The 23,223-nt window shown below is 42.7% G+C and overlaps 1 protein-coding gene across 1 annotated transcript in view; it reads left to right on the forward strand.

Annotated features, from left to right (window-relative positions):
* UBE2W (ubiquitin conjugating enzyme E2 W) overlaps window positions 1-23,223 on the forward strand; it is a 56,940-nt gene that overhangs the window by 2,117 nt on the left and 31,600 nt on the right. The window contains exon 2 of the mRNA XM_056113398.1: window positions 17,491-17,582. Within this exon, the coding sequence (XP_055969373.1) occupies window positions 17,491-17,582 (92 nt within the window). The remainder of the gene's footprint in view (window positions 1-17,490; window positions 17,583-23,223) is intronic.

The following is a 23,223-nucleotide window of genomic DNA, read 5'->3' on the forward strand; positions in this document are numbered from 1 at the left end:
AAATTTACATGGAGACTTAAGCAATGGGAAAAAAAATACTTCCTAGTGCAAAATTGCATTTTCCTGTGTCCAAAGTACTACCTCTGTCTTACCTTATCGTTTGTACTTTCTTATTAGAGGAATGGAAAATGACGGTTCCTCTTAACTAAACAAAAGAGTCCTTCTGCTTGTATTTTTAGAATCTGATAGATTTCTTGATAGTGTTTTAGTATAAAGATTTGTTTTAAATACAACACTGTGATTATTCTATCTTTGATGAACAAAAGTTTTTCCTGACCACCTTCATAGTAAAGTTTTAACTCTTTTAAGTTACAAAAGTCCAACTGAATAGTGAAGTTTGTTCATTCACTCTTTTAGTTTCGTGAGGGCTACCCGTTTGTCTGACACTTGTGGTTCTGGGGTTATAGCAGTGAACAGAGGCAGACAAGATAGGCTAGTTGAGGGCCAGAATGATAATATAGTGGGTAGGACACTTCGCACGTAGCAGACCTGGGTTTGATCCTGTGCACCATGGACAATCCCTTGTGCACCAGTAGGGGTGAATCCTGGTCCCTGAGCACAGCTAGTTGTGGCCCCAAAACAAAAACAAAGGCTTGTTGAAGGGAGATGAGAGCAAAGTATTTGAGTTAATTACACCTTCGAGTTAATTGCACGCCAAAAGGTAATAGTGCCAAGGAGAAAAGGACCGGCAGTTTAGGAAATAGATAATTGGGATTTCAGATAGAGTGCTTAGGAGTGCTATAATGTTGAGTACCTCTTGGGCCAGCTCCGTACTTTCAAAGCTCCTAGTTGATTTCTTTATCTTATCAACATCAGGAGATTGCTGCTGCTAAAGCTGTCTTTTAAGTTTTTAGGAGAACTGTTAAAAAACACATCTCTTATCCTAACAACAGTATTTGATAATTTGAATTGATTAGAAGTCCGAACCAAGTAATAAAATCCAGGGTTTTCCTTTCAACTTCTTTCTGGAGACACTCTATGTTTCAAAGTTGGGGGTGTTAACTGCTCTCTTGTATACTGTCAGCACACATAAGTGTACCCCCATCCCTTCAGGTCGTGGAGCATGTAAGATTTTATTTTTGAATTAGACATTGACGTGGGTAAGGTGGTTGGCTGGATGTTCCTGACTGGGCAGCCCCGCATGAAACCTGGGGGATCTGTAATAATGCTTGCTCCCCAATACTGCCAGAGCAGTTCTTCTTAAGTCAAACTGTGGTTTTTCAAAAGGTGCGTGAGCCTTTTGAGATGTTCTCTCCTGTGGTTAACACTCCCCCCCCCCCCCCCCCCATTCCACTGTTCTTGAACAAAGGCATGAAGGACCAAGTAAGGTTAATATGGTTAAGTTGTTTTAAGAAACCATTCCTTGGAATTGGTCCAGTACTTCACACTGGAAGGAGTCAAAGATCTAAATAAACACACATTTTGTTTTGATAATTCCTGGAATCTTAAAACATTAAATAGAGGGCAGAAGACAGAGTACAGTAACTCCGGCACTTGACTTTACACTAAGCCTACCTGGATTTGATCCCCAGAACTGCCTATGGATCTGTGATCCCAGAGCCAAGAATAGGCTCTGAGCACTGCTGGGTGTGGCCCCGGAAAAAAGCAGTCATTAAATGAAACGTTGTAGCAAGTTTTTCCAGTGCTATTCCTTTGCTAGAAATCAAACCCAGGGTCTCACGTGCACATGTAGGGTCCCACCTGCCAGTGTTCCCCAAGTTTTTAATGGTAGTCTTTTATGGACTTTGATTATTTGATACAAGCTTTCTGCCCAAGTTGCAAAAGCCTTACTGAAGGGAAACTATTTATGTTATTTGAAACATTTCTTTAAATTGTAGCAGTATGAAAGTGGTTCTGTTTCAGTCAGCTGGTGAATTTGTATCTTTTGAATTGTTTCATTTTGTACTTAGTCCACACCCCCCTCCCCTGCCTTGGATTGTTTCATTTCCTGAAGTAGCTAGCTAGTTTGATTTGTGTGTAATTTGATTTGTATTGTCTTTTTCTCTTTGGGGGGGGCACACCCACTTATGTGGCCCCTGATTTAGCAGTTTCATTCAGACTTAAGTTGGAATTTTGAAAGTATCCTTGTTAATGCCTTTCTAGTTTGACCTAATTTAATTTTTGATGTGTATTCACCTTATGTTTTATATTTGTAAAAAACCAGTGTATAGAGACTGAAGTAATAGTACATTGGGTGGGACTCTTGCCTTGCACCCAGCCTGCATTGCACCCAGCTGATTGAGGTTTGATTCCCAGCATCCCATATACTTCTCGGAGCACCGGAGTAACCCCTGAGCATTACCAGGTATGGCCCCCAAGCAAACAAAAAAAAAATAAGTGCATAATAGTTTTTTTCTTTTCAATAGTTTACAAATAGATACTTATTAGCTCTGAAAAACTGAGGTTTGGAGCCAGAGTCATAGTACGGCAGGTAGAACGTTTTCCCTGCTCATTATCCACGTAGGTTTGATCCCCAGCACCCGGTATAGTCCCCCGAGCAACCCAGGAGTGATCATTGAGCACAGAGTCAGGAGTAAGCCCTGAGCACCACAGGGTATGGTCCTCCAAACCAAAAAAATTAAAATGAAATAAACAGATATAATGGTGAGAAATGGTTAATTAGGTTACTCTTGTGGATTCTCTGCGTTTTCTTTTGCTCTCTTTACCTAATTTGGTCTAGTTAGATGACAGGAGAAAGAATTTGTAACAGAAGATAGATTGTGAATGTGTTCTTATTTTCAGCTGACTGAGAAATTATTTGGCGTTATTTACAGCTCTGCTTTGCTCTTTCCTCAAGTAATTGTAGTGATTGAGAGGTGGATTATGGTTTTTACCTACATACTTATTGTAGTTCTGTGCTTTGACAACTAGATACCATGGCTGTTGATAGCATTTTGAGGGATTATAGCATGATCAAAAGTTAGAAAATTTACTGTTATCTTGGATTCTCGGAAGAACTATAACATTAAGAAAGGTTGCTTGGATACTCTAGCTCATTAGAGGGCTGTCAGTTACTCCAGCGAATGCCATAGGGCAGAAAAATAGCATCAAATAGAATTAAAGTTGTTGGGGCCCGCATAGGGCATTTGCCTTGTAGGTGGCCATCCTCAGCATCCCATATGGTCCCTGAGCACAGAACCAGGAGTAGGCTTTGAATATTGCTGTGTGTGGGACAAAACAAAACAAAAAGGTGTTCTGTGTAAATGCTAAACGAACTAAGTAGCGCTGTAGCACTGTCCTCCCGTTGTTCATCGATTTGCTCGAGCAGGCACCAGCAACGTCTCGTTACTGTGTTCGGCATATCGAATACGTCACGGGGAGCTTACCAGGCTTTGTCATGCGGGCAAGGTAGCTGTCTCGGTAGCTTGCCGGGCTCTCCGAGAGGGGCGGAAGAATCAAACTGGGGTCCGCCATGTTGGCTGCAGGTGCCCTACCCACGTTAGTCACAGAATTTTGTTTGTTTGGGAGCCTCTGGAACTCCTCCTGGCTCAGTGCTCCAGGATTGCGCCTAGCTGTGCTTTAGGGACCTTGCCTTGGATCAAACCTGGTGGGCCTGCTGTATTCAAGGCATGTGTTTAGCCTTTTGAGCTCTTTCTCCTCCATTCTCACATTTTTTTCCGGTTGGATTCTATTTTTAGCTTTATCAACTGGAAAGTTAGATAACCCTATTTCATTCTGATATCGGCAAGTGACTTACTAGAAATTATTTTATTGATTTGGTTTTGGAACCTCCTGCCTCTGTGCTCTGATGGACATTGTGGGCCTGGGTCTGCATATAACAAAGCACGTACGAACTTTTGTGTACTAAGTGACTCTTAGTAAGTAATGATTTACTTATTTTGGTTTTGGGGCCACACCTGTTGCTGCTCAGGGCTTACTCCTGGCTCTGCTCAGGAATCATTCCTGATAGGGTTGGGGTCCATGTCGGATGCTGAGATCAAACCCAGGCTAGCTGTGTGTAAGGTAAGTGTCCTATCCATTGTACTATCACTCTGGCTTCAGTAATAATTTATTTAGGAAAAGATTTAATACAGATATTTTATTCAGTAACAGAGTAGTAAAGATCTGATTAGAAACCAAGCTCTTCAGCTGGAGAAATGGCTCCACAGGCTGAGTGCAGGCTTTGATGCTGGACACCTGGGTCTACTCCCTGGTGCTACCTAATCCCCTGAGTACCACTAGGGGCAACTCCTGAGTACATAACTGGGAGTCTCCCTTGAGCACTGCTGAGTGTTACCTTAACCTCGATTACCATGTCCTTCACCCCCACACCAATAGAGGTTCTTTATGCATATACTAAAATACGGAGTAAAATTACAGTAGCAAGTCTTAAAGATAATACTTATCAGGGAGAGTTTTAAGAGTAGCTATCATCTAACTGGAGAGAGAGAGAGAGAGAGAGAGAGAGAGAGAGAGAGAGAGCGCTCTCAAAGGGCTGCATGCTCTTTGCATGCTAGTGCCTTAGATTTGATCCTTGGCAATGCATGGGACCCTTAAGCACTGCTGGTAGTGACCCACAGCACTACTGGTATCCCAAACAAAAGCATCAGGAAGAGATCCCATTGGGTTGGGTGAGTGTGCTTGTAGGCTGAGTGCATGCTCTGCATGCAGGAGGCCCTGGGTCTCTTCTTGGCACTCCATGGTCCCTTTCTCCCAGCACCTGGGAATCCACCCTGGAGCTTGAGCACTAAAATGGCCCCAAAATGAGCTAATGAAAAGTAGAGGTCTGGCATCTTTCTGAAAAAAATAAACTTCTGCGTTACATTTTACTAAACTGAGTATTTGTTGGATGATTTTACTGCATTTTGATAGCGTTGCTGCTTGCTTCATTGTTTAGATTATGCAGTGTCACTTCATGTTTGTTGGGTGTTTAGATTTTATTTGATAACATTTACATGTGAATGAAGTTTTGGGTCACTGGCAAATAGTGCAAGTACAAAAGGCCAGAATCTGGACTCTAAAGACCTTTTTCTGGTCAAACAGTGCTCAGGGCTTACTCCTGGCTCTCTGGTCAGGGATCTCTTCTGGTGGGGCTTGGGGCACCATGTGGCGTGCTAGGGTCCAACGCAGATCAACCATGTGCAGGGCACCTTACCCACTGCATTAGCTTTCCAGCCCTCAAACTATTGTTTGTTGTACAAAAATTCATATGTAGTGTAATAATGAGAACAAGAACAGATTAATAGAAGTAAATCTGTAAAACACTGCTTTAAAATTTGTACCTCGCTGAAACTTCGTGTTGTATTCCGCATTTGGTACACAGCAACTTCAGTTCTAACCATTTGCTCAACCAAAAGCCTTCATTTTATTTTATTCCATGGTAAAGCTATAAGTATATTTTATTATCTTTACCTAAAACTGAGGGCTGGAGCGATAGCACAGCGGGTAGGGCGTTCGCCTTACAAGCGGCCAACATGGCCGACCCGAGTTCGATTCCTCCGCCCCTCTCGGAGAGCCCGGCAAGCTACCGAGAGTATTCGATATGCCAGACACAGTAACAACAAAGTCTCCAATGGAGACGTTACTGGGCCCGCTCGAGCAAATCGACGATCAACGGGAGGGCCTTTACCTTTTACCTTTACCTTTACCTAAAACTATATCCAGAACCCAATCATTTAACTTATCTCATGAGCTACTCTCTAAGGAAGGTATTATGACTGGTTTGTTCCGTTGCTTTTTATTTTTCCTCATCATTATTTAGAGTCTCAATGAAGGACACTTCGCTCTCTGCAGGAGCTTCTCTGTTGCAGCCTTATTTCCCCACCCCCCTCCTTTTTGGGTCACACCCGGTGGTGTTACTCCTGGCTCTGTACGCAGGAATTACTCCTGGCAGTGCTTGGGGATGAGATGCCAGAGACTGAACCTGGGTCTGCCGTATGCAAAGCGAACTCCCTACCCCCGTCCTATCTCTCCAGCCCCTCTGTTACAGCCTTGAAGGCTTTCCATCACTTCCCTTCCCCTACTTTTCTCTGCTGGTTTATTGGCCTCCTTGCTGTGTCTGCCTCCAGTCTTTTACCCCTGTTATTTGCTCTTCTTGGAGTGCACTTCTTTACATATCTTTACATATCTGGATGGCTCACTTCCTTTTTGTGTGTCGGATCTTTGTTTCAGATGTGGCTTTCTCAGAGAAACTTTCCATGACTGCACATTATAAAAGAGCCCACTAACCACTGGTTCTTGTCCCCATTACTTTTGTCTTCATAGCTCTGAGATATTACCAGTTATTTCCTTTGATTTTGACCTAGAGGAGGACATACTGTAGGTGCTGTATGAATGTGTACTTCATCGGACTAATAGGCACAGCGTTAGATTCAGGTGAACCTGATTTGAATTCCAGCTTTGCCACTTAATGACTACAGTCATTTCCAAGTAAAATAGGGAGAATAATTACACAGGCTCAAATTACAACGTAGTTCATGTCATGCATGTTTTGGTGGTGTTATGTTTCGTAATGCATTGCACATTTTACTTTAAATTACTCTTCTTGAGTACATGTGTTTAAAAAAATGGTGTCTGATTCCTGGTTCATTGGCTATCAGTGGGGAAAGTAGATTTCCTTTATGAATGTGAGTCTTGAGATTGCTCCTTGCATTTCCATACTGCAGGAAAAACTGTGGTATCTACTTAGTGTATCTAGTTCCCTGCCCTTTCTCTTCAAAATTTGAGAATTTGGTGAAATTTTCTGCCCTTGACTTTAGTTTTTCAATTGTATGAGAGCCGTTCTCGCAGTGCTTGGGGGCTCTGGGGCCATTCCCCAAAAAGGTTCAGCCCTCACTGCTTAGTAGTGCTAGAGACCATCAGGTCATACTCGGCTTCTTTTGCACCGGCAGTGCTGAGGGTGTGGAGACCAGGGTTCCAGGGGTTGAACTCAGGGCTGTGCCAAACTTGAGCTTATCCCTATAGTGTTATCAGCTTTAAATGTGCCACGTGTGTACTTCCAAAGATCTGTGGCATGGTCTCCTTTTATGCTTTCTTTGTTTCACTTATTTCATTCGGCCCTTCCTCTGTTGATGACGCCATAATGGCAAGTTAACACATGCTTGGTTGTGGTCCTCACTGTGGGTCATTACACACTTAGCCCTGGTATTGTCAGAAATTGTTTGCAATGCCAGGGATCACAGACAGCAAGACTGCAGATGATCAGCAGAACTGCTAGATTAGTGCTTAACTCTAGTGGTTGGCACTGGGAGTCAAGGTTATGGCCTCACGCTTACAAGACAGCCAGTTAAACCACTGGACCCTCACCCAGTCTGACCCCAGTGTTGCTAAATCCAGGTTCCTTATTTGCTCCTTGCTTTTTTCTGTGATAGTACAATACTTTCCCCCACTTTTTTTTTTGTTTTTCTTTGGTTGCCTAGATGGTTTTCATCTTTGGTATCATATTGAAACCTCGAAAGCTTAGGGAAAACAATAACCAAAAAAGCAACCTGTTATCTCCAGAGATTAATTTAATTGGACTAACATGTGTCCTGGGTATTGGACTTTTATCTCAGTTTTTCAGTTAATTCTAATGTGCAGTTGTAAATTGAGAGCTCATCTTTACTACACTTGGATTTATGTGTGCAAATTTTGTAAATTGATTTTTAAAACCTAAACAAAACTGTCATAAAATTTCCTTTGACCAGATGTTAGCCAATGTTTCTCACCTTGGGTAATCACACACTTAGCCCTGATCTGACCAGAATTGTTTTCCCATAAAAGGGTAATAGGCCAAATTGGGAACCTCTACTATAGACTGATTTTCAGAGTAGGTATGTATGAAGAGACTTTGCAGAATAAAATTTGAGCTGGGATATATATATATATATAGCACAGCGGGTAGGGCGTTCACCTTACAAGCAGCCAACATGGCCGACCCGAGTTCGATTCCTCTGCCCCTCTCGGAGAGCCCGGCAAGCTACCGAGAGTATTCGATATGCCAGACACAGTAACAGCAAAGTCTCCAATGGAGATGTTACTGGGCCCGCTCGAGCAAATCGACGATCAACGGGAGGGCCTTTACCTTTTACCTTTATAGTTGTTTGTAGTCATATTTTTACCAAGGGATACCTATTTCTATAATCATTGTTGAAGTCATTTTAGTGAGGTCTCCTTTGGTGGCTCTTTATACAAATAAACAAAGTATCAGCCATAGGAGCTCTTTGTGGAGGAAGATTCCTGAACCAAGTATCTAGACTGTGGCTGCAAGCAGACCAGTGAGAGCTAACTTCATGTCCATGGTGTAGGTTTAGACAATCTTCCAAATTTTATGTTTTGAACTTTGGAGTTGTATGTGAGTAGTAACAGCCTTTTTTTTTTTGCTTTTTGGGTCACACCCGGCGGTGCATAGGGATTACTCCTGGCTCTGCACTCAGGAGTTACTCCTGGCGGCGCTCTGGGGACCATATGGGATGCTGGGAATTGAACCCGGGTCGACTGCATGCAAGGCAAACGCCCTACCCGCTGTGCTATCACTCCAGCCCTGAGTAGTAACAGTCTTAAGGATTTGTTATGTGGACCACCTCCAGTGGTGCTTGGGAGTAACTCCCAGAGGTCCCAGGACCATGCGGTGTAGAGGATCCATCTGAACACTCGGACGTGCAGAGCAAGTTCTGTCTCTCCAGTCCCAGGACTTAAAACTTTATTTGAAGGGCCAGAAAGATAGTATAGCCTGTTAGTGCACTTGCCTTACATGTGGCCGATCGGAATTCAATCCCTTGCACCCCCTTTCTTCTCCCAAGCTTCAGTGCAGAGGATTGAGCCCTTAGCACCACCTTGTGTGACAACCAAACCAAAACTTCCTTGGGAGGGTGGGGTGGACACCCAACAGTGTTCAGGGCTCAGTCTTAACCTCTGTGCTCAACCGGCAACTCCAGACAGTGCTCAGGGAACCACATATGGGGCCGGGAATCAAATCTGGGTTGGCTGTGTGCAAAGCAAGCACCTTAATTAACTTCTTTACCAATTCTTCAGTTCTCTTAAAAAGTTTTTTACCATTTTTATTTATTTTTATTTATTTCGAATACCCATCCCTCCGCCAGTGCCCATTTCTCACCACCAGTGATCCCAATATCCCTCCTACCTCCCATCCCTCCCATCCCACCCTGCCTCTGTGGCAGGGCACTCCTCTCTGTTTTCTCTCTCCTTTTGGGTGTTGTGGTTTGCGAAAGAGTTAAGCTTGATTTTCAGGGAGAAACGTTGGATGATTTACTTTCCATTGGTCACTTTGTATATAAGGAGATGTCGCGCGGCTGAATAAGCAGCCATGCCTGTTTGGAAAAAATGTCCTGGTTCCCGCATCCCCGAGCTATGCTTGTAGAGGCTCATGGTCACTGGGGTTCCATCTGGAGAAGGCGGGATGCAGCGCCTACCCCATCTGGAACCTCCCGGTGATATCGGCTCTATTTGGGACCTGGAGCATTCTCTGGCAGCTGTGGGGCCCTCCCCTGGTTTTCTTCTTTGTTGCTGTGTGCTGTAAGATGGCGCTGGGGGGCGGGTTGCCGTTCTCTTAAAAATTTTAAGGAACCAGAGAAGTAGTGTAAAAATGAAGGCACGTGCCTTGTATGCAGTCGACTGCCTCCACCCCCAGTACCACATGGGCCCCTGAATGTCACTGGATGTAGCCCTGGAGGCCCTAGAGCACTGCTTGAGAGCCCACCACATTTGTATTTTAAAAAGTTCTTCTTGGTTTATTATCAACAAATGTTTGTGTACCTATTTTATACCCAGGGCCATATAAAAATTTCTTGGGTGAAGGATCAGAGAAAAAAAAAATCAAAAGACTGAGTATGTGCTTTGCAGTTGGATGTCTGCATTTGCCCCAAACCTCATATCCCCTGAACACCACCAAGTATGATCCCCCAAAGGCAGAAAAATGAAATTATTTTCCTCAGGAGATCAGGTGTGCAAGTGGAGAAAGATTAAGAATTTCTCCTCAAGGACCAGAGAGATGGCTGAAGATTAGTGGCACATGCTTTGTTTTGGGGTTTTTTTTTTGTTTGTTTTTGTTTTTTTTCTTTTTTGGGTCACACCTGGTGATGCTCAGGGGTTACTCCTGGCTCTGCACTCAGGAATTACCCCTGGTGGTGCTTAGGGGACCCTATGGGATGCTGGGAATCAAACCTGGGTTGGCCACGTGCAAGGCAAACGCCCTACCCGCTGTGCTATTGCTCCAGCCCCTAGTGGCACATGCTTTGGATGTGGCAGAGCTGTGTTTCATCCCTAGTGAGCCACGGTCTTCCAAGCACCGTGGGGTATGAACCCCAAATCAAAAATATTAAATAGGAACCCTTGTTCTAAGCCACTGCTATTTGTCTGGTTTCCAGCGTCTCCTATTCTAAGATATGCTGAGTTTTTCATCATTCTGTTAAAATCTCTCAGAGTTAGGTTGATTATGATTTTAGATCCTCAATGGATCTTTGTTCTTAAATGAGCAAGTACTACTTAGGTATAGATTCTTTACTGCTGAACAACTTTTTTAAATTTACATTGAACTTCCATTGTATTATTATTTGGAGGGTGGTGGTTGGGGCCACATCTAATGGGTACATAGGACTTTATTCCTGGCTCTTCACTCAGTGATCACTTCTGGTGGGCTTGGGGGACCACATGTGGTGCTGGGGATTGAACCCATCAGATGGGTATACTATCTCTCTCACCGCCATGGAGGCATTATTTACTTTTTAATTTTAATAGCCAGTATTTGTGCACAGTATATGAAAATAGCTGTATTTTTCACTGTATTGCTTTTATGATTTTTCTCAAAAATCAGTTTTATACATATGAGTACATATGCACATATGTTGTTGACTTTCACTTAAAGGTGAAAATTAAACGTTTTCTTTCTAAAGTTAGAAATACCATCTTAACCGTTTCTATTCAGTATTACCATAGAAATTCCAGCGAGTATAATGGGCAGTAAACCAAAATAATTCACATTAAAAAGAAGGATAGTTACATTACAGATGGCTTGTCTTTGAAGAAACTGACATAATCTTGCTGGAACTAATGAAGGTATCCAGTAAGATTTTTTTGTTTTTGAGTCACACCGGGCAGTGCTCAGGGGTTACTCCTGGCATGCTTAGGGACCATATGGGATGCTGGGGATTGAACCTGGGTCATCCACAGGCAAGGCAAGAGCCTTACCCACGGTACTATCTCTCTGGCCCCAGAATCTAGTAAGATTGAAGAATGAGATCAGTATGCAAACTCAGTTGGGATTCTGTATACGCCAACGAGAAGAATCTGAAATGGTTTGTCATGGATGCCATTACCAGATTTGAGGAAGTTCTCTTCTGAGTTTGCTAATGAATTGAGATGGTGAGTTTTTGTGTGTGGTTTTTTTTTTTTTAACCTAGCTTTTAAAATTTAAAAGAACTGTGACTTACAAAGTTATTGATAGTTGAGTTTTAGGCATATTTCAACACCAACCCCACCACCAGTTTTAATTTCCCTCCACCTGCGTTCCCATGTTCCCTCCCCACGCACAACCCCTACCCTGTCCCGTTAGTTGACTTGATAGCCACATTACAGAGTTCTAGTGGTTATATCTTAGGTCTCATTTTTTTCAGTGTTGTTGGGTCTGTGTTTTGACTATACCACTCACCCACATGAGTAGTATAAGTGAAGACTTATGCCTGTGCACGTATTTCTCCCCCCCTCCCCAATTTCTTTCTGTCCTTCTCCCTTCTAAACACTGACGTCAAGGGTGATCTAGGCATCCTTTATTACGTTTCCTCATATGGTATTCTGTACCACAGATAAGTGAGACCATCCTGTGTTTGACTTCACTTCACTCACCATGCTAACTTCTAGTTCCAACCAGGTTGCAGCAGCTTACATAATTTCATTGTTCTTTGCAGCTGTTTGGTTATGTGGTTTTTTTTCCCAATTCAGGAATGGTTCATTCTTTTAGTTAAATGAGTTTCTGCAACTACTGAGTTGTCATTTTTGCTTATTGCATTGTATTAAATTTTTTTTGACTGAAAAAACTTTTCCTTGAGAGGGAAAACCCACACGGTCATATTATTTTAATATACTATTGAACTTTATTTGTTAAATCTTTGCGTGTATATTCACATATATGTTCATGAGTAGAATTCTGTAAGTTTTCTTTAAATGTCAAAATATCAATAGAATTGATATTTTATATACTAATATTTTTTTTGATTTTATAGAATTGATACTTTGTGTCAGTTTAGTGTTTCCCAGAGTGGGTAACACTTCCCCCTGGATAGGGGTGGAGAGTTGGGGGTGGTCCAAGGATAGATAGGTCCATGGAGCAGTCCAGGGATAGGATTGCACCAGCCTCAGGTGCAGTGGGGAGCAGGAGGTTCGCTTAATTTCCTGAGGGTGCTGAGTGATTTTTTTTCTCCCCTAAGAAAGGGCAGTAGGCCAAATAAATTTGGTTCATGGCTTCATGCTTGAGAAATACTACAGAGCAATAGAGCAGTGGATGTTGGCGAAGTCTTAGGAGTTTTGTGTTAGTGTAAAGAAAGGAAGGAATGGGGTGGGCCGGAGAAATAGTTCAGCCGTCTTGACCCTTGCCTTGCATGTGGCTGACCTGGGTATGATCCCAGCAAAAAAAAGTGTAGGCACCTTCCCTCCCCCGCCCCCCCCCCCAAAAAAAAAACAGGGAAGGATGAAAAGAATGGATGGAGATTGAAAATGTTGAATTGGAGGGGAGGGGACGGGTAGCACATCCAGTGGTGCTCAGGACTTCTCTTGGCTCTGCGCTCAGGAATTACTCCTGGCGGTGCTTGGGGACCAAATGGGATGTTGGGAATTAAACTGCGGGTGCCACGTGCAAGCCTAGCACTCTTATCAACTGTACTACTACTCTCTGGCCCTGGATTTTAGTTTTAAAGCTAGGAGAATTCTAGTTGATGGCTGAATGGAGTGAGTTACAGAATGGGAGTGATAAAGTAATTAGAAACCAAATTGTAGTTATGAGAAAACTTCCTGGATAATATATAGGGTCCACAGATGAGAAATGAAACTGAGAATCTTTCTCTGAGATTTGAGTGAAGGGGTATAAATTCACAATAGGTATGCTTTTCTTTCTTATTTACTGAGTAAAAATGGGAAAACAAGCTGGCATTTTGTTCTCTTTGTATATTTAGCATTTTTGCTGGGAGTGAAAGTTTTGAAAAACATTTGGGACAAACGTAAAAATGTAAAAACTGAGGTTATTTATTTTGTTATTTATTGGGTTTGGGACCACAGCTGGTGACACCACTTGTCGCTGTGTGCTCAGGAAGCTCTTGGCAGTGTTCTGGGAATATCTGAGTTCATATTGGTGCCAAAGATCAAACTTGGGCCTCCAGCATCTGAAGCACGCATGTTGTCCTTTGAGCTATCTCTTTGGTCTGAAGTTTGTTATTTAAAACGTTCTCCCAAAGCAAATGAGGATAATGAATATGTATATATTTTGTTTTTTTTGTTTGTTTTGGTCACAGCGATGTTCACCGGGTTACTCCTAGCTCTATACTCAGGAATTACTCTTGGTGGTGCTAGGACCAGATGGAATGCTAGGGATCAAACTCGGGTTGGCTATGTGCAAGGCAAACGCCTTCCCCACTGTACTGCCCCTTCAGCCCTAATGAATACTTTAACTTGCTTTTTAAAAATAAAGTTGCTAGAGTAACATGACTTTAGGGTAGTAATTTTATTTCTCTTACTCTTTGTTGTTCTCTAAATTTTAATGTACCTCTTTTGGAGGTGGGGTTGTGGGATGGGGGAGGACACCTCTAGCAGTTCTCTTGCCCTGCACTCAGGAAACACTTTGTGGGAATGAGTGATCCCTGCACTCAGGAATCACTCCTGACTGCTCGGCGGACCACATGGGATGCTGAGAATTGAACTCAAGTTGACCACCTGTAAGACAAGCACCTTACCCACTGTACTATCTCTCTGGCCCTACAATGTGTTTTATTTCTAACTTAAAGAAAAAAAAAATAAAACCTTGTATCACTGATCCATTGTAATGTTATCCCACTAATAATAATCTTTGATAGAACTTTTTTAAGGATACAGATAATAGTTCTATTTGGGTGGAAGTTGGGGTCCATACTTGACGATGCTCGGGGCTTGCGAAATACTGTGATGGTGGGGCTGGAGCGATAGTACAGTGGGTAGGACATTTGCCTTGCACGCGGCCGTTCTAGGTTCAATTCCCAGCATCCCATATGGTCCCCCGAGCATTGCCAGGAGTAATTTCTGAGTGCATGAGCCAGGAGTAACCCCTGTGCAATGCCAGTTGTGACCCCCCCCAAAAAAAAAGTTATTGTGATGTGGGCTGGGTTTGATTCCCTTCACCCCCATGGTTACCGAGCCCCGCCAAGGGTGATCTGAGCTCAGAGCCAGCACTAAGTCTGAGCACCACTGGGTGTGCCTGCAAAACAGAAAATGAAACACAAATACTCTGATGGGGATTGACGCCCTGCATTATTACCTACCCTGATTTTATCCTTTATCCCAGATATCACATGTCCCTTGAGCATCATCAGGAGTGGTTCCTGAGCACAGAGCTATATGTAAACCTTGAGTGCCATTGGGTGTGTCTCAACCCCCTCACCCTCTACACACATATACACACAAAGTTCCCCCCATCACTACGCAGAATACCTGTGCTATACTCATTGGATTTGTGGCAGAGAGCTTATTCAGCCTAAAGAGCCAGATTTGTTTTAGTTTGGTTTTTGCTTGGTTATTGATTTATTTTGTTTGGGGGAGGGCACACCCAGTGATGCTCAGGGCTTGGTTCTGGGTCCTGCCGGTGGCTGGGGAGACCAGGTAGTGCTGAGAACTGAAGCCAGGCCTCTGGCATAGAGAACATATGCTCAGCCCTCCCTGGCCCTGTATTTGTTCTTTATCTTTTTGTATTGTTGACCTTAGAAGCAATTTTACTTGATACCAGTATAATCGCCAGCTTTGTGAGGGTGGGGGTGGGGTCCTGATATCTTTGACTTTGAAACTTTTTGTGACCTTACATTGTAGCTATAGTTTTTAAAATTGTCACATGGTGGACCTGAGCAATAGTAAAGCAGGTAAGGCACTTGCTTTGCACACAGTCAACCCTGGTTTGATCACCAGCATTCCATATGGTGCCCTGAGTACTGCCAGGAGTAATTCCTGAGTGCAGAGCAAGGAGTAACCCCTGAGCACTACCAGGTGTGGTGTGGCCCCAAAACAAAACAAAATTAAAAAAAAAACAAAAATTTTCACTCACTTTTAATTTCCATTTTCTTACTATTTAAACAAAGAACTTCTATTATGAATAACATGATGGAATTATTTTTCACTTGGTATGCTTTTAATTTGTTCTGAAATTTTGGGGGAGAGAGGCATATGTACTAGTGCTTGGGGGTGCTCCTATAGTGGCTGTGTTCTTGGGCATCACCCCCAGTGGTTTGGGGGATGGGACCTGGACCAAAGTGTGCACTCAGCCTGTGGAGCTGTCTTACTCGTCCCGAGGGCACCTAGTTTCCGTGCTGGAAGCTCAGGTTCAGCTCTGCGTTTCACCTGGTTCCCAGAATACTATTGCAGAAGTAACTTCTAAGTGCTATCTTGTCTGGATAAACCAGTGTGTGAGTGTTGTTACCGAACACATTGTGAGTACAGCTGGTGGGCAAGTGTGTTGGGGATCAGAGAGATAGTACAATGTAGATAAGGTGCTTGCTTCGCGTGCAGGTGACTTGGGTTCAATTCCTGGTACCATATGTCGTCCCCTAAGCACTGCTGGGTGTTGCCTCCCAAACTAAAATAATAAAACAATTTTTTTTTTTTTTTGATTTTTTGGGTCACACCTGGCGATGCACAGGGGTTACTCCTGACTCATGCACTCAGGAATTACTCCTGGCGGTGCTCGGGGAACCATATGGGATGCTAGGAATCGAACCTGGTTGGTCGCGTACAAGGCAAACGCCCTACCCACTATACTATCACTCCAGCCCCTAAAACAATTTTTTAAAGCAGTTTTTTCCCCATGAAAGATTGCGTTGCATGTATGATTAGTTCCTTAGGAAGGTTCTCTGACTTTTTGATACTTTTTGTTTTGGGGCCACATTTGTCAGTGCTCGGGGCTTACTCCTATCTCTGTGTTCAGAGATCACTCCTGAAGGGGCTCGGGGGACCAAATGCAGCCACAGGGGTTTTGTTAGGATTGGCTGCCTACAAAGCAAGTGCCTCAGCCCCTCTACTGTCTCTTGGGCCCCTGACATGAACACATTACTTTTAAATTATGAAGAAAAATTCTGATATATATAATAGAATAATATAGGAAGCACTGCCAGAACTTCTTTTTTTTGGTGGGGGCCTTCTCACTACATGCTGCTTGGGGTACCATAAGGCAAGAGCTTCGGTTTTTCTCATCATTTTCTTGATCCCTCATCGACTTTTAGGCACTTGATTTTGCTTTGTCTTGGGACCACACCCAGCAGTGCTCACATTTTACTCCTGGTGGGTTGCTGGGGGTTGAACCTGGTCAGCCGCATACAAGGCGAGTGCAGCTGTACTCCAACCTTTTTTAGGCGCTTTATTTATTTATTTTTATTGAAACACTCTAAGATACAGTTACAAAGCTTTCTTTGAGTTTCATTCATACAGTGATCCCTCCACCAGTGTCCCCAGTATCCCTCCCGCCACTCCCACTCCTCCCCCTCCTTTATGACAGGCAGTTTTCTTCTTTCTCTGTTGGGGGCATTATGGTTTGCAAAACATGAGAGGCCGTCGTGTTTGGTCCTTTGTCTACTTTCAGCACACATCTCCCATCCCAAGCGATCCCTCCAACCATTATTGACTTAGTGGTCCCTTCCCTTTCCCAACTGCCTTCTCTCCCAGCACATGAAGTAGGCTTCCAACTGAGACCAGGCTGAGGCAATAGTACAGCAGGTAGGGCATTTGCCTTGCATGCAGCTGACTTGGGTTTGATCCCCAGCAACCTATGTGGTCCCCGAAGTTCAAATCTGCCAGGAGTGATTTCTTAGGGCAGAGTCAGGAATAAACCCTGAGTACAGGTGTGGTCCAACACCAAAAAAGCTAGTCTAAGACCATATCATCAGTGAAAAAACAATGAATTTTTGTAATGTACCATCAGTATCTGCATTTGAAAATATTTACACATTGTTTACTTCGGTTTGGGGGCCAAACCTGGCAGTGCTCAGGAGCTGTTCACGTAAGGTGCCCTGGAACCTCTGTGCTGGGGGTTTGCTCCTGGCTGTGCTTGGGGCAGGATCAAACCAGATTTTCCTGCCGGTGAAGCATGTGCTGCAGCCCACTGGGTTCTTTCTCTGTCCCCTGCAAATACACTTAAGCATATTTTGATAGTAGTGAAAATTACAAGAGATGTAATTCGTAAGTTTTGAATTAGGCATTTAAGAAAATATGAAGTAGTTGAAAAGGGAAATATATAAACATTTGGAGGAAATTTAACCAAGTATTTCCAACCAAGTATTTCTATAACTAGAAAGATACTAACATATAGTACAGTGAACTATTAATGTTCTTTTCTAGAAACGACTACAGAAAGAACTGTTGGCTTTGCAAAATGACCCACCTCCTGGGATGACTTTAAATGAAAAAAGTGTTCAAAATTCAATTACACAGTAAGTAATTTTAAAATTAAATACCTGTTTCTTTCATTATTAATGCAGTATGTGAATATATTCTCATTTAAAAAGTTTCCTGCTAACGAGCCAGCATTTTAAACCTTATGAAATCATCTTCATCTATAATAGAGTAGCCTGAGGTTATCAAATATTTAAAAATCATTTAATGTTTTAAAAAGAATAGTTGAGATCCAACCCATTCCTGTCCCCTAAACACAGGATCTCCTGTACAGAAGGGTAACTAAAGAAATATCCAATTCCAGCAGTCTCATTTGATAGATGAGAAATATTTTCATGAGAATAAAAAATGTCAGGGGTGGAAGGAGGGCATGGAACTATCTTCTCTAATTTCACTTCTTCCTTCAGGAGGTCCTTTTCTTTCTCCTGCACCCACAGTTTTTTCCTAAAAGGAAAAAGCTCCCATGATTAGGAGACCCTGTGGCCGTCCCTGATCTTTAATTGGCCAGCCAGGTTAGACTGTTTGGCTGCTGAGGCCCAGCAGTATGTGGCGGGCTTCTGCTGTGCTGTGTGGTTCTTGGGGAACCAGGCATTTTAGGGGCTCAGCTCCCTGTGCGTTGGAGGCATGTGACCCTGTGACTGAGCTGTCCTTCAGTCCTCACCGTCCCTTTCCCCTTCTATTGTGAATGGTGCCAGGGTTTGACTCCAGGATCTCATATGACCTGGAAGATCCCTGGTCAGAAAACCCCTTCACAAACATGATCCCAAAAAAAATGTTGAGAGAGGGGGCTAGAGCCATAGCCCAGCGGGTAGGGTGTTTGCCTTGCATGCAGCTGACCCGGGTTCGATTCTCAGCATCCTGTATGGTCCCCCAGCACCACCAGGAATGATTCCTGAGTGCAGAGCCAGGAGTAACCCCTGTGCATTGCTGGGTGTGACCCAAAAAGCAAAATTTTAAAAAAAGAGAGAGAAATGTTGAGAGATCCCAGTCCCCCTCCCCCCCCCCCACCACAAATGAGCATTTGAATTAATTTGATTAGTTTGAAATGTTTTCAGGAGTGTTTTTCCTCAGATCTTATAACTAGTATACTATATCCTTATTATTTATATTTGATTTATTATTTATATTTTCTTTTGGCGTGGGGGTTTGGGCTATATCTGGTGATGTCTAGGGTTTATTCTTGACAGCACTGAGAAATGAACTCCTGGTGGCACACAGTGGACCACATGGGATCCTGCTGCATTATTGCTCTGGCCTGATTTAATAGTTCTGTTTGAGTATAATAAATACTTAAATGGAAATTTTAAAATATTGACTCTCAAACACAAAACCCCAACTCCCCAGACATAAAAAGAATAGAAACTCACAGGTTAAAATTTGCTAAGGCCAACTTACAAGACAGATAATTATATTTGTGTTTTAGGCTCAGAGAGCAGAAACAACCCAAATTTATATAAGGGCATGCTTTATCATATCAGAAGAAAATATTTTATCTCTGACTTTGACTTTTGAGTCAGTCTTTAGATTATAGCTAGGCTTTAAGAACAAGGTTATAATGTTTGGATGGATATATTTGTATTTGAACATATGGTACACCTCTGTAGCTCTGTAACAATCTTGAAAACATTATTGGGTTCTCACGACTGTTTTTTTTTTGTTGTTGTTGTTGTTGTTTTGTGAACACACAACTGTACTCAGGACTTGCTCCTCGCTCTGTACAAAGAGATCACTCCTGGCAGGGCTTGGGGGACCTATGTGGTGCCAAGGATCAATTCAGGACGGCCGCATGCCTGGCAAGCACCTAACCTGCTGTCAGTTAACTGTAAAAAAAAAAAAAAGAAAAAGACTTCAAAGAGTTGCTTAGGTTCACTACAAAAATGAGGAAAAAGTAGAGCGTTCCTGTATACCCACTGAACCCACATCTACACAGGCTCCCTGTTAACAGCAACCATCCCGGATCATCATTGGAGTAGTTTTGTTACATTTATGAAATTACATTGACACATCACAATCACTCAAAGCCTGTTCTTCACATTCCTGTTTACTGTTAGTATTGTATATTCTATGAATTTTGGCAAATGTGCAATGATATGTATTGTTACTGTATCATACAGAGTATTTACTACCTTAACAATTACCTGTATTCCATTTAATTATTCCCCCACCTGATAATCCCTGATAACTACTGACTTTTTCCTATCTTTAGTTTCTTTTCCTAGTATGTCGTAGTTCTTAGAACTATATGGTATATAATCTTTTCTAACTGGCCTTTTTTTCTTTAATGTACATTTAAAATTCTTATATTTTTGTGAATTTTAGTTGATTTTTTTTTATAAGCAAAATTTGAAAATGGAGCACACATTTGGAGTGTATGTGTTTGTTTTGTATAATTAAGCAAATGGATTGTGCTTAATTTTTGCCTTTTTCCTCTTTTTTTTTTTTTTAAGACATTCCCGGAGTATCCTACAATAACAGATTTTATAGCTTTTTTTTCTGTGGGGGAAGAAGCTGGGGAAAAGGGTGTGGGTTCATAGTTGATGCTCAGGATCTACTCCCAACTTTGTGTTTGGGAGGGGGATCATGTAATACCATGTGACCATTCCTCCCCCATGCAAAGAATCAACTCCAGCCCTTTGAGCTACCTACCCAGACAAGCTTTATAGTTAAAGTAATTGCTATTAATCATTTCTTTCTTCTTTTAACTTTGCCCTATAGGGGAGCCTAGAGGAATCACACAATCCAGTGATTTTCATAAAAAGAAAGAAAGTGTGTGGGTTCAAATTAAAAGTACAGTGGGAAGGGAACTTGCTTTTCATGTAAACTCTAGATTTGATCCTTGGCACCACATATAAAATACCCTGAACGGGAGCCGGAGAGATAGTACAGTGGGTAGGGCGTTTCCCTTGCACATGGCCAACCTGGGGTCGATCCCCGGCATCCCATAAGGCCCCCCAGCACTTCCAGAAGTAATTCCTGAGTGCAGAGCCAGGAGTAACCCCTGAGCATCGCCAGGTGTGACCCAAAAAGCAAAGCAAAGAAAAGACCATAAAATTCCCTGAACATAACCAGGAGCATTGCTGGGTGTGTCCCAAAAATAAAACAAAAAGAATTTTCCATTTTTACCAATAGAAACATTTGTATAAATTATCAAGTAGTTGGCATCATGAGGGTTTTCTTTTGTTTGGTTTTTGGGGGACTGCCACACACAAATGGTATTCAGTCTTTACCCCTGACTCTGCACTCACGGACCACTCCTGGCAGGTTTGGGGGACTATATGGGGTGCTGGCGCTAGAACCCAGATCACCTATATGTAAGGCAAGTGCTCTACCATTGCTTCGGCTCTAACACTGTAAGTTCTAACTGCTAAAATAACATTTTGTTGCATTAAAAAATCAGTCATTTAGAACTTTTTATGAGGCCAGACTTTTTTTTTTTTGAGGCCAAACTTTTAAAGGAAATTTTTTTCCCCCTTTATGTGGTGCTGGGAAATCAAATCAGGTTAACCATGTGCACAGCAAATGCCTTAATCCCTGTTCTCTTTCGCCCCAATTTAGTGTGAATGAAACATCAAAGTTTTGTTGTCTTTTTGGATCATTTTCCTGAATATCAAAATAGTGTTAGGATCAAGGAGCTGGTTCAAGTAGTAGAGCACATGTGGGAGGTTGAGTTCTATTCTTGGCATGTAATCATTTATGCCTTCTCCCCCCCACCCCCTCTCGCCCAGTCTAAGCAGCACTACATCACCAGGCTGAGCACGGACCCCGCCCCCCCCCCCCCGTGTCCCCCTTTGCCAGATCAAAAGGCATCCCCAAGGGTGTCCCCTAGGATTCGCGCCTGCGCCCCAAATAAAAACTGCTGGGTGTTGCTCTTTCAAAATCATGTTGGGGCCTGGATGATAGCGTCATGAGCTAGAGTGAATGATTTTCATGCAGGTCACCCAAGTTCAGTTCCTTTCACTGACACCCCTGTCCCCTCCTGCCTCCCGTGCTATAACACCAGAGCATCTCTGAGGAATGGGCCGTAAACGAAAGCAAAAATCTTAATAAAGATCAGATCTTAAACTCTATTTTTGCTATTTGTGTTTGGCTTTGGAGCAGCACCGGCAAAATGCTTAGGGACTCCTAGCGGTGGGTGCTAGGCGAGTCACACCAGGCCTTGCTGGGGGTTTAACTCTGGCTTCTTTGTGCTCGCTCTCTGACTCCTTAAAATAGCTTTTTAAGTGGGTCTATATTAAATGTGGAAGTGGATAAGGAGACTGATGAAGCATACAGAGCTTGTTGGATGATGGCTTTTAGGCTGTTTTAAGATCTTAAAAAATACGGGACAAAGGGGACCAGGAGCTCAATGGGTTAAGTGCATGCTTTGCATGCGAGATGTCTTGGTTGGATTCACAGCATTGCATGGTTCCCCAAGCACAGAGCTCAAAGTAACCCCTTAGTCCACTTAAGTATGGCCTCAAACCACCACCCTAAAAAAAGTCAGTATACAAAATGTAAGTGTAATGTTAATTTCTGAATAAGAAATGTACTTGATTTATATGTATGTTATTCTACATGAGAAATAAAAATGTAGCAAGATTGACTTAGAGCTATACTTAATTCAATAAAATGTATATATCATTACTTATACATATTAACAGACTAAATAACGACAATAGGAGGGAGCTGCTTCTTTCTTTTTTTCCTTTTGGTTTTTTGGTCTATTCCTGGTTCTGTGGGCAGGAGTGCCTCCTGGAGGTGCTTGGGGGACATATGTGGTGTCAAAAATTCAGACCCAGGTCAGCATATGCTAGACAAGTTTAGTAAAAAGTAATTTAAAATTACCAAACACAGTGTTGAAAATTAAACCTTCTTTCACTTATTTCACCAAGATATTTACTTAGCTATTCTGTATAGGCTAGGCTTGGATAGGTCACATGTAAATTTATGGTAAATCATGTATTCCAAAAATCACCTTATAAATTAAATGAAAGCATTGCAGGAAGTTCTATTTTCCCATGGACTGTCACTCTGCAGAGCGTGTGTCTGGGGAGGAATGTGAAAGAGAATCCTGTGTGGGGCAGCCCACACCTGCGGTCTTCAGGGACTGTTCCTCACTGCCCAGCAGAGAGCCTGGGCGATGCTCAGTGACCCAGGTGTAGTGCTAGAGATTGAACAGGGACCACAGGCAAGGCAAACATCTCACTTCCTGAACTGTCTTCTGGCCCTGAAAGAGAATTTTGAAGGCTGGGAAGAACCAAGTTTTTAAAGGAATAGGTGTTTTGGTTTGTTGTTGGGTTTGGTTTTTTTCTTGGGGGAGGGGCGGGTATTTTTGTTGTTCTTTTCACATTGTGTTTAATTTACTGTTGGTAGGATTGTGCTACCTTTTTTATGTGCTGTCATTTCCAATAACACTATGAGGTAAATATCTGTCTTTTGAAGTTTTAAGTTTATATATTTTCATTTGTTCTTATTTTGACGCCACACCCAGCAGTGCTCTGGGCTTCCTCCATTGCTCAGGAGTGATTTGTGGCGGTGCTTGGGGGACCATATGGAGTGTCGGGTTGAATCTCAGTTGGCCAGCAAACAAGGCAAAGCGCCTTACCAGCTCTACATAGCCCTGGCACTTTATGTTTATATTTTAAAATATTTTACAGTTGAAGTGGGCTGGAGCGATAGCACAGCGGGTAGGGCGTTCGC

Source organism: Sorex fumeus, unplaced genomic scaffold, assembly GCF_029834395.1.
Source record: "Sorex fumeus unplaced genomic scaffold, SorFum_2.1 ptg000002l, whole genome shotgun sequence".
NCBI classification, from domain to species: domain Eukaryota; kingdom Metazoa; phylum Chordata; class Mammalia; order Eulipotyphla; family Soricidae; genus Sorex; species Sorex fumeus.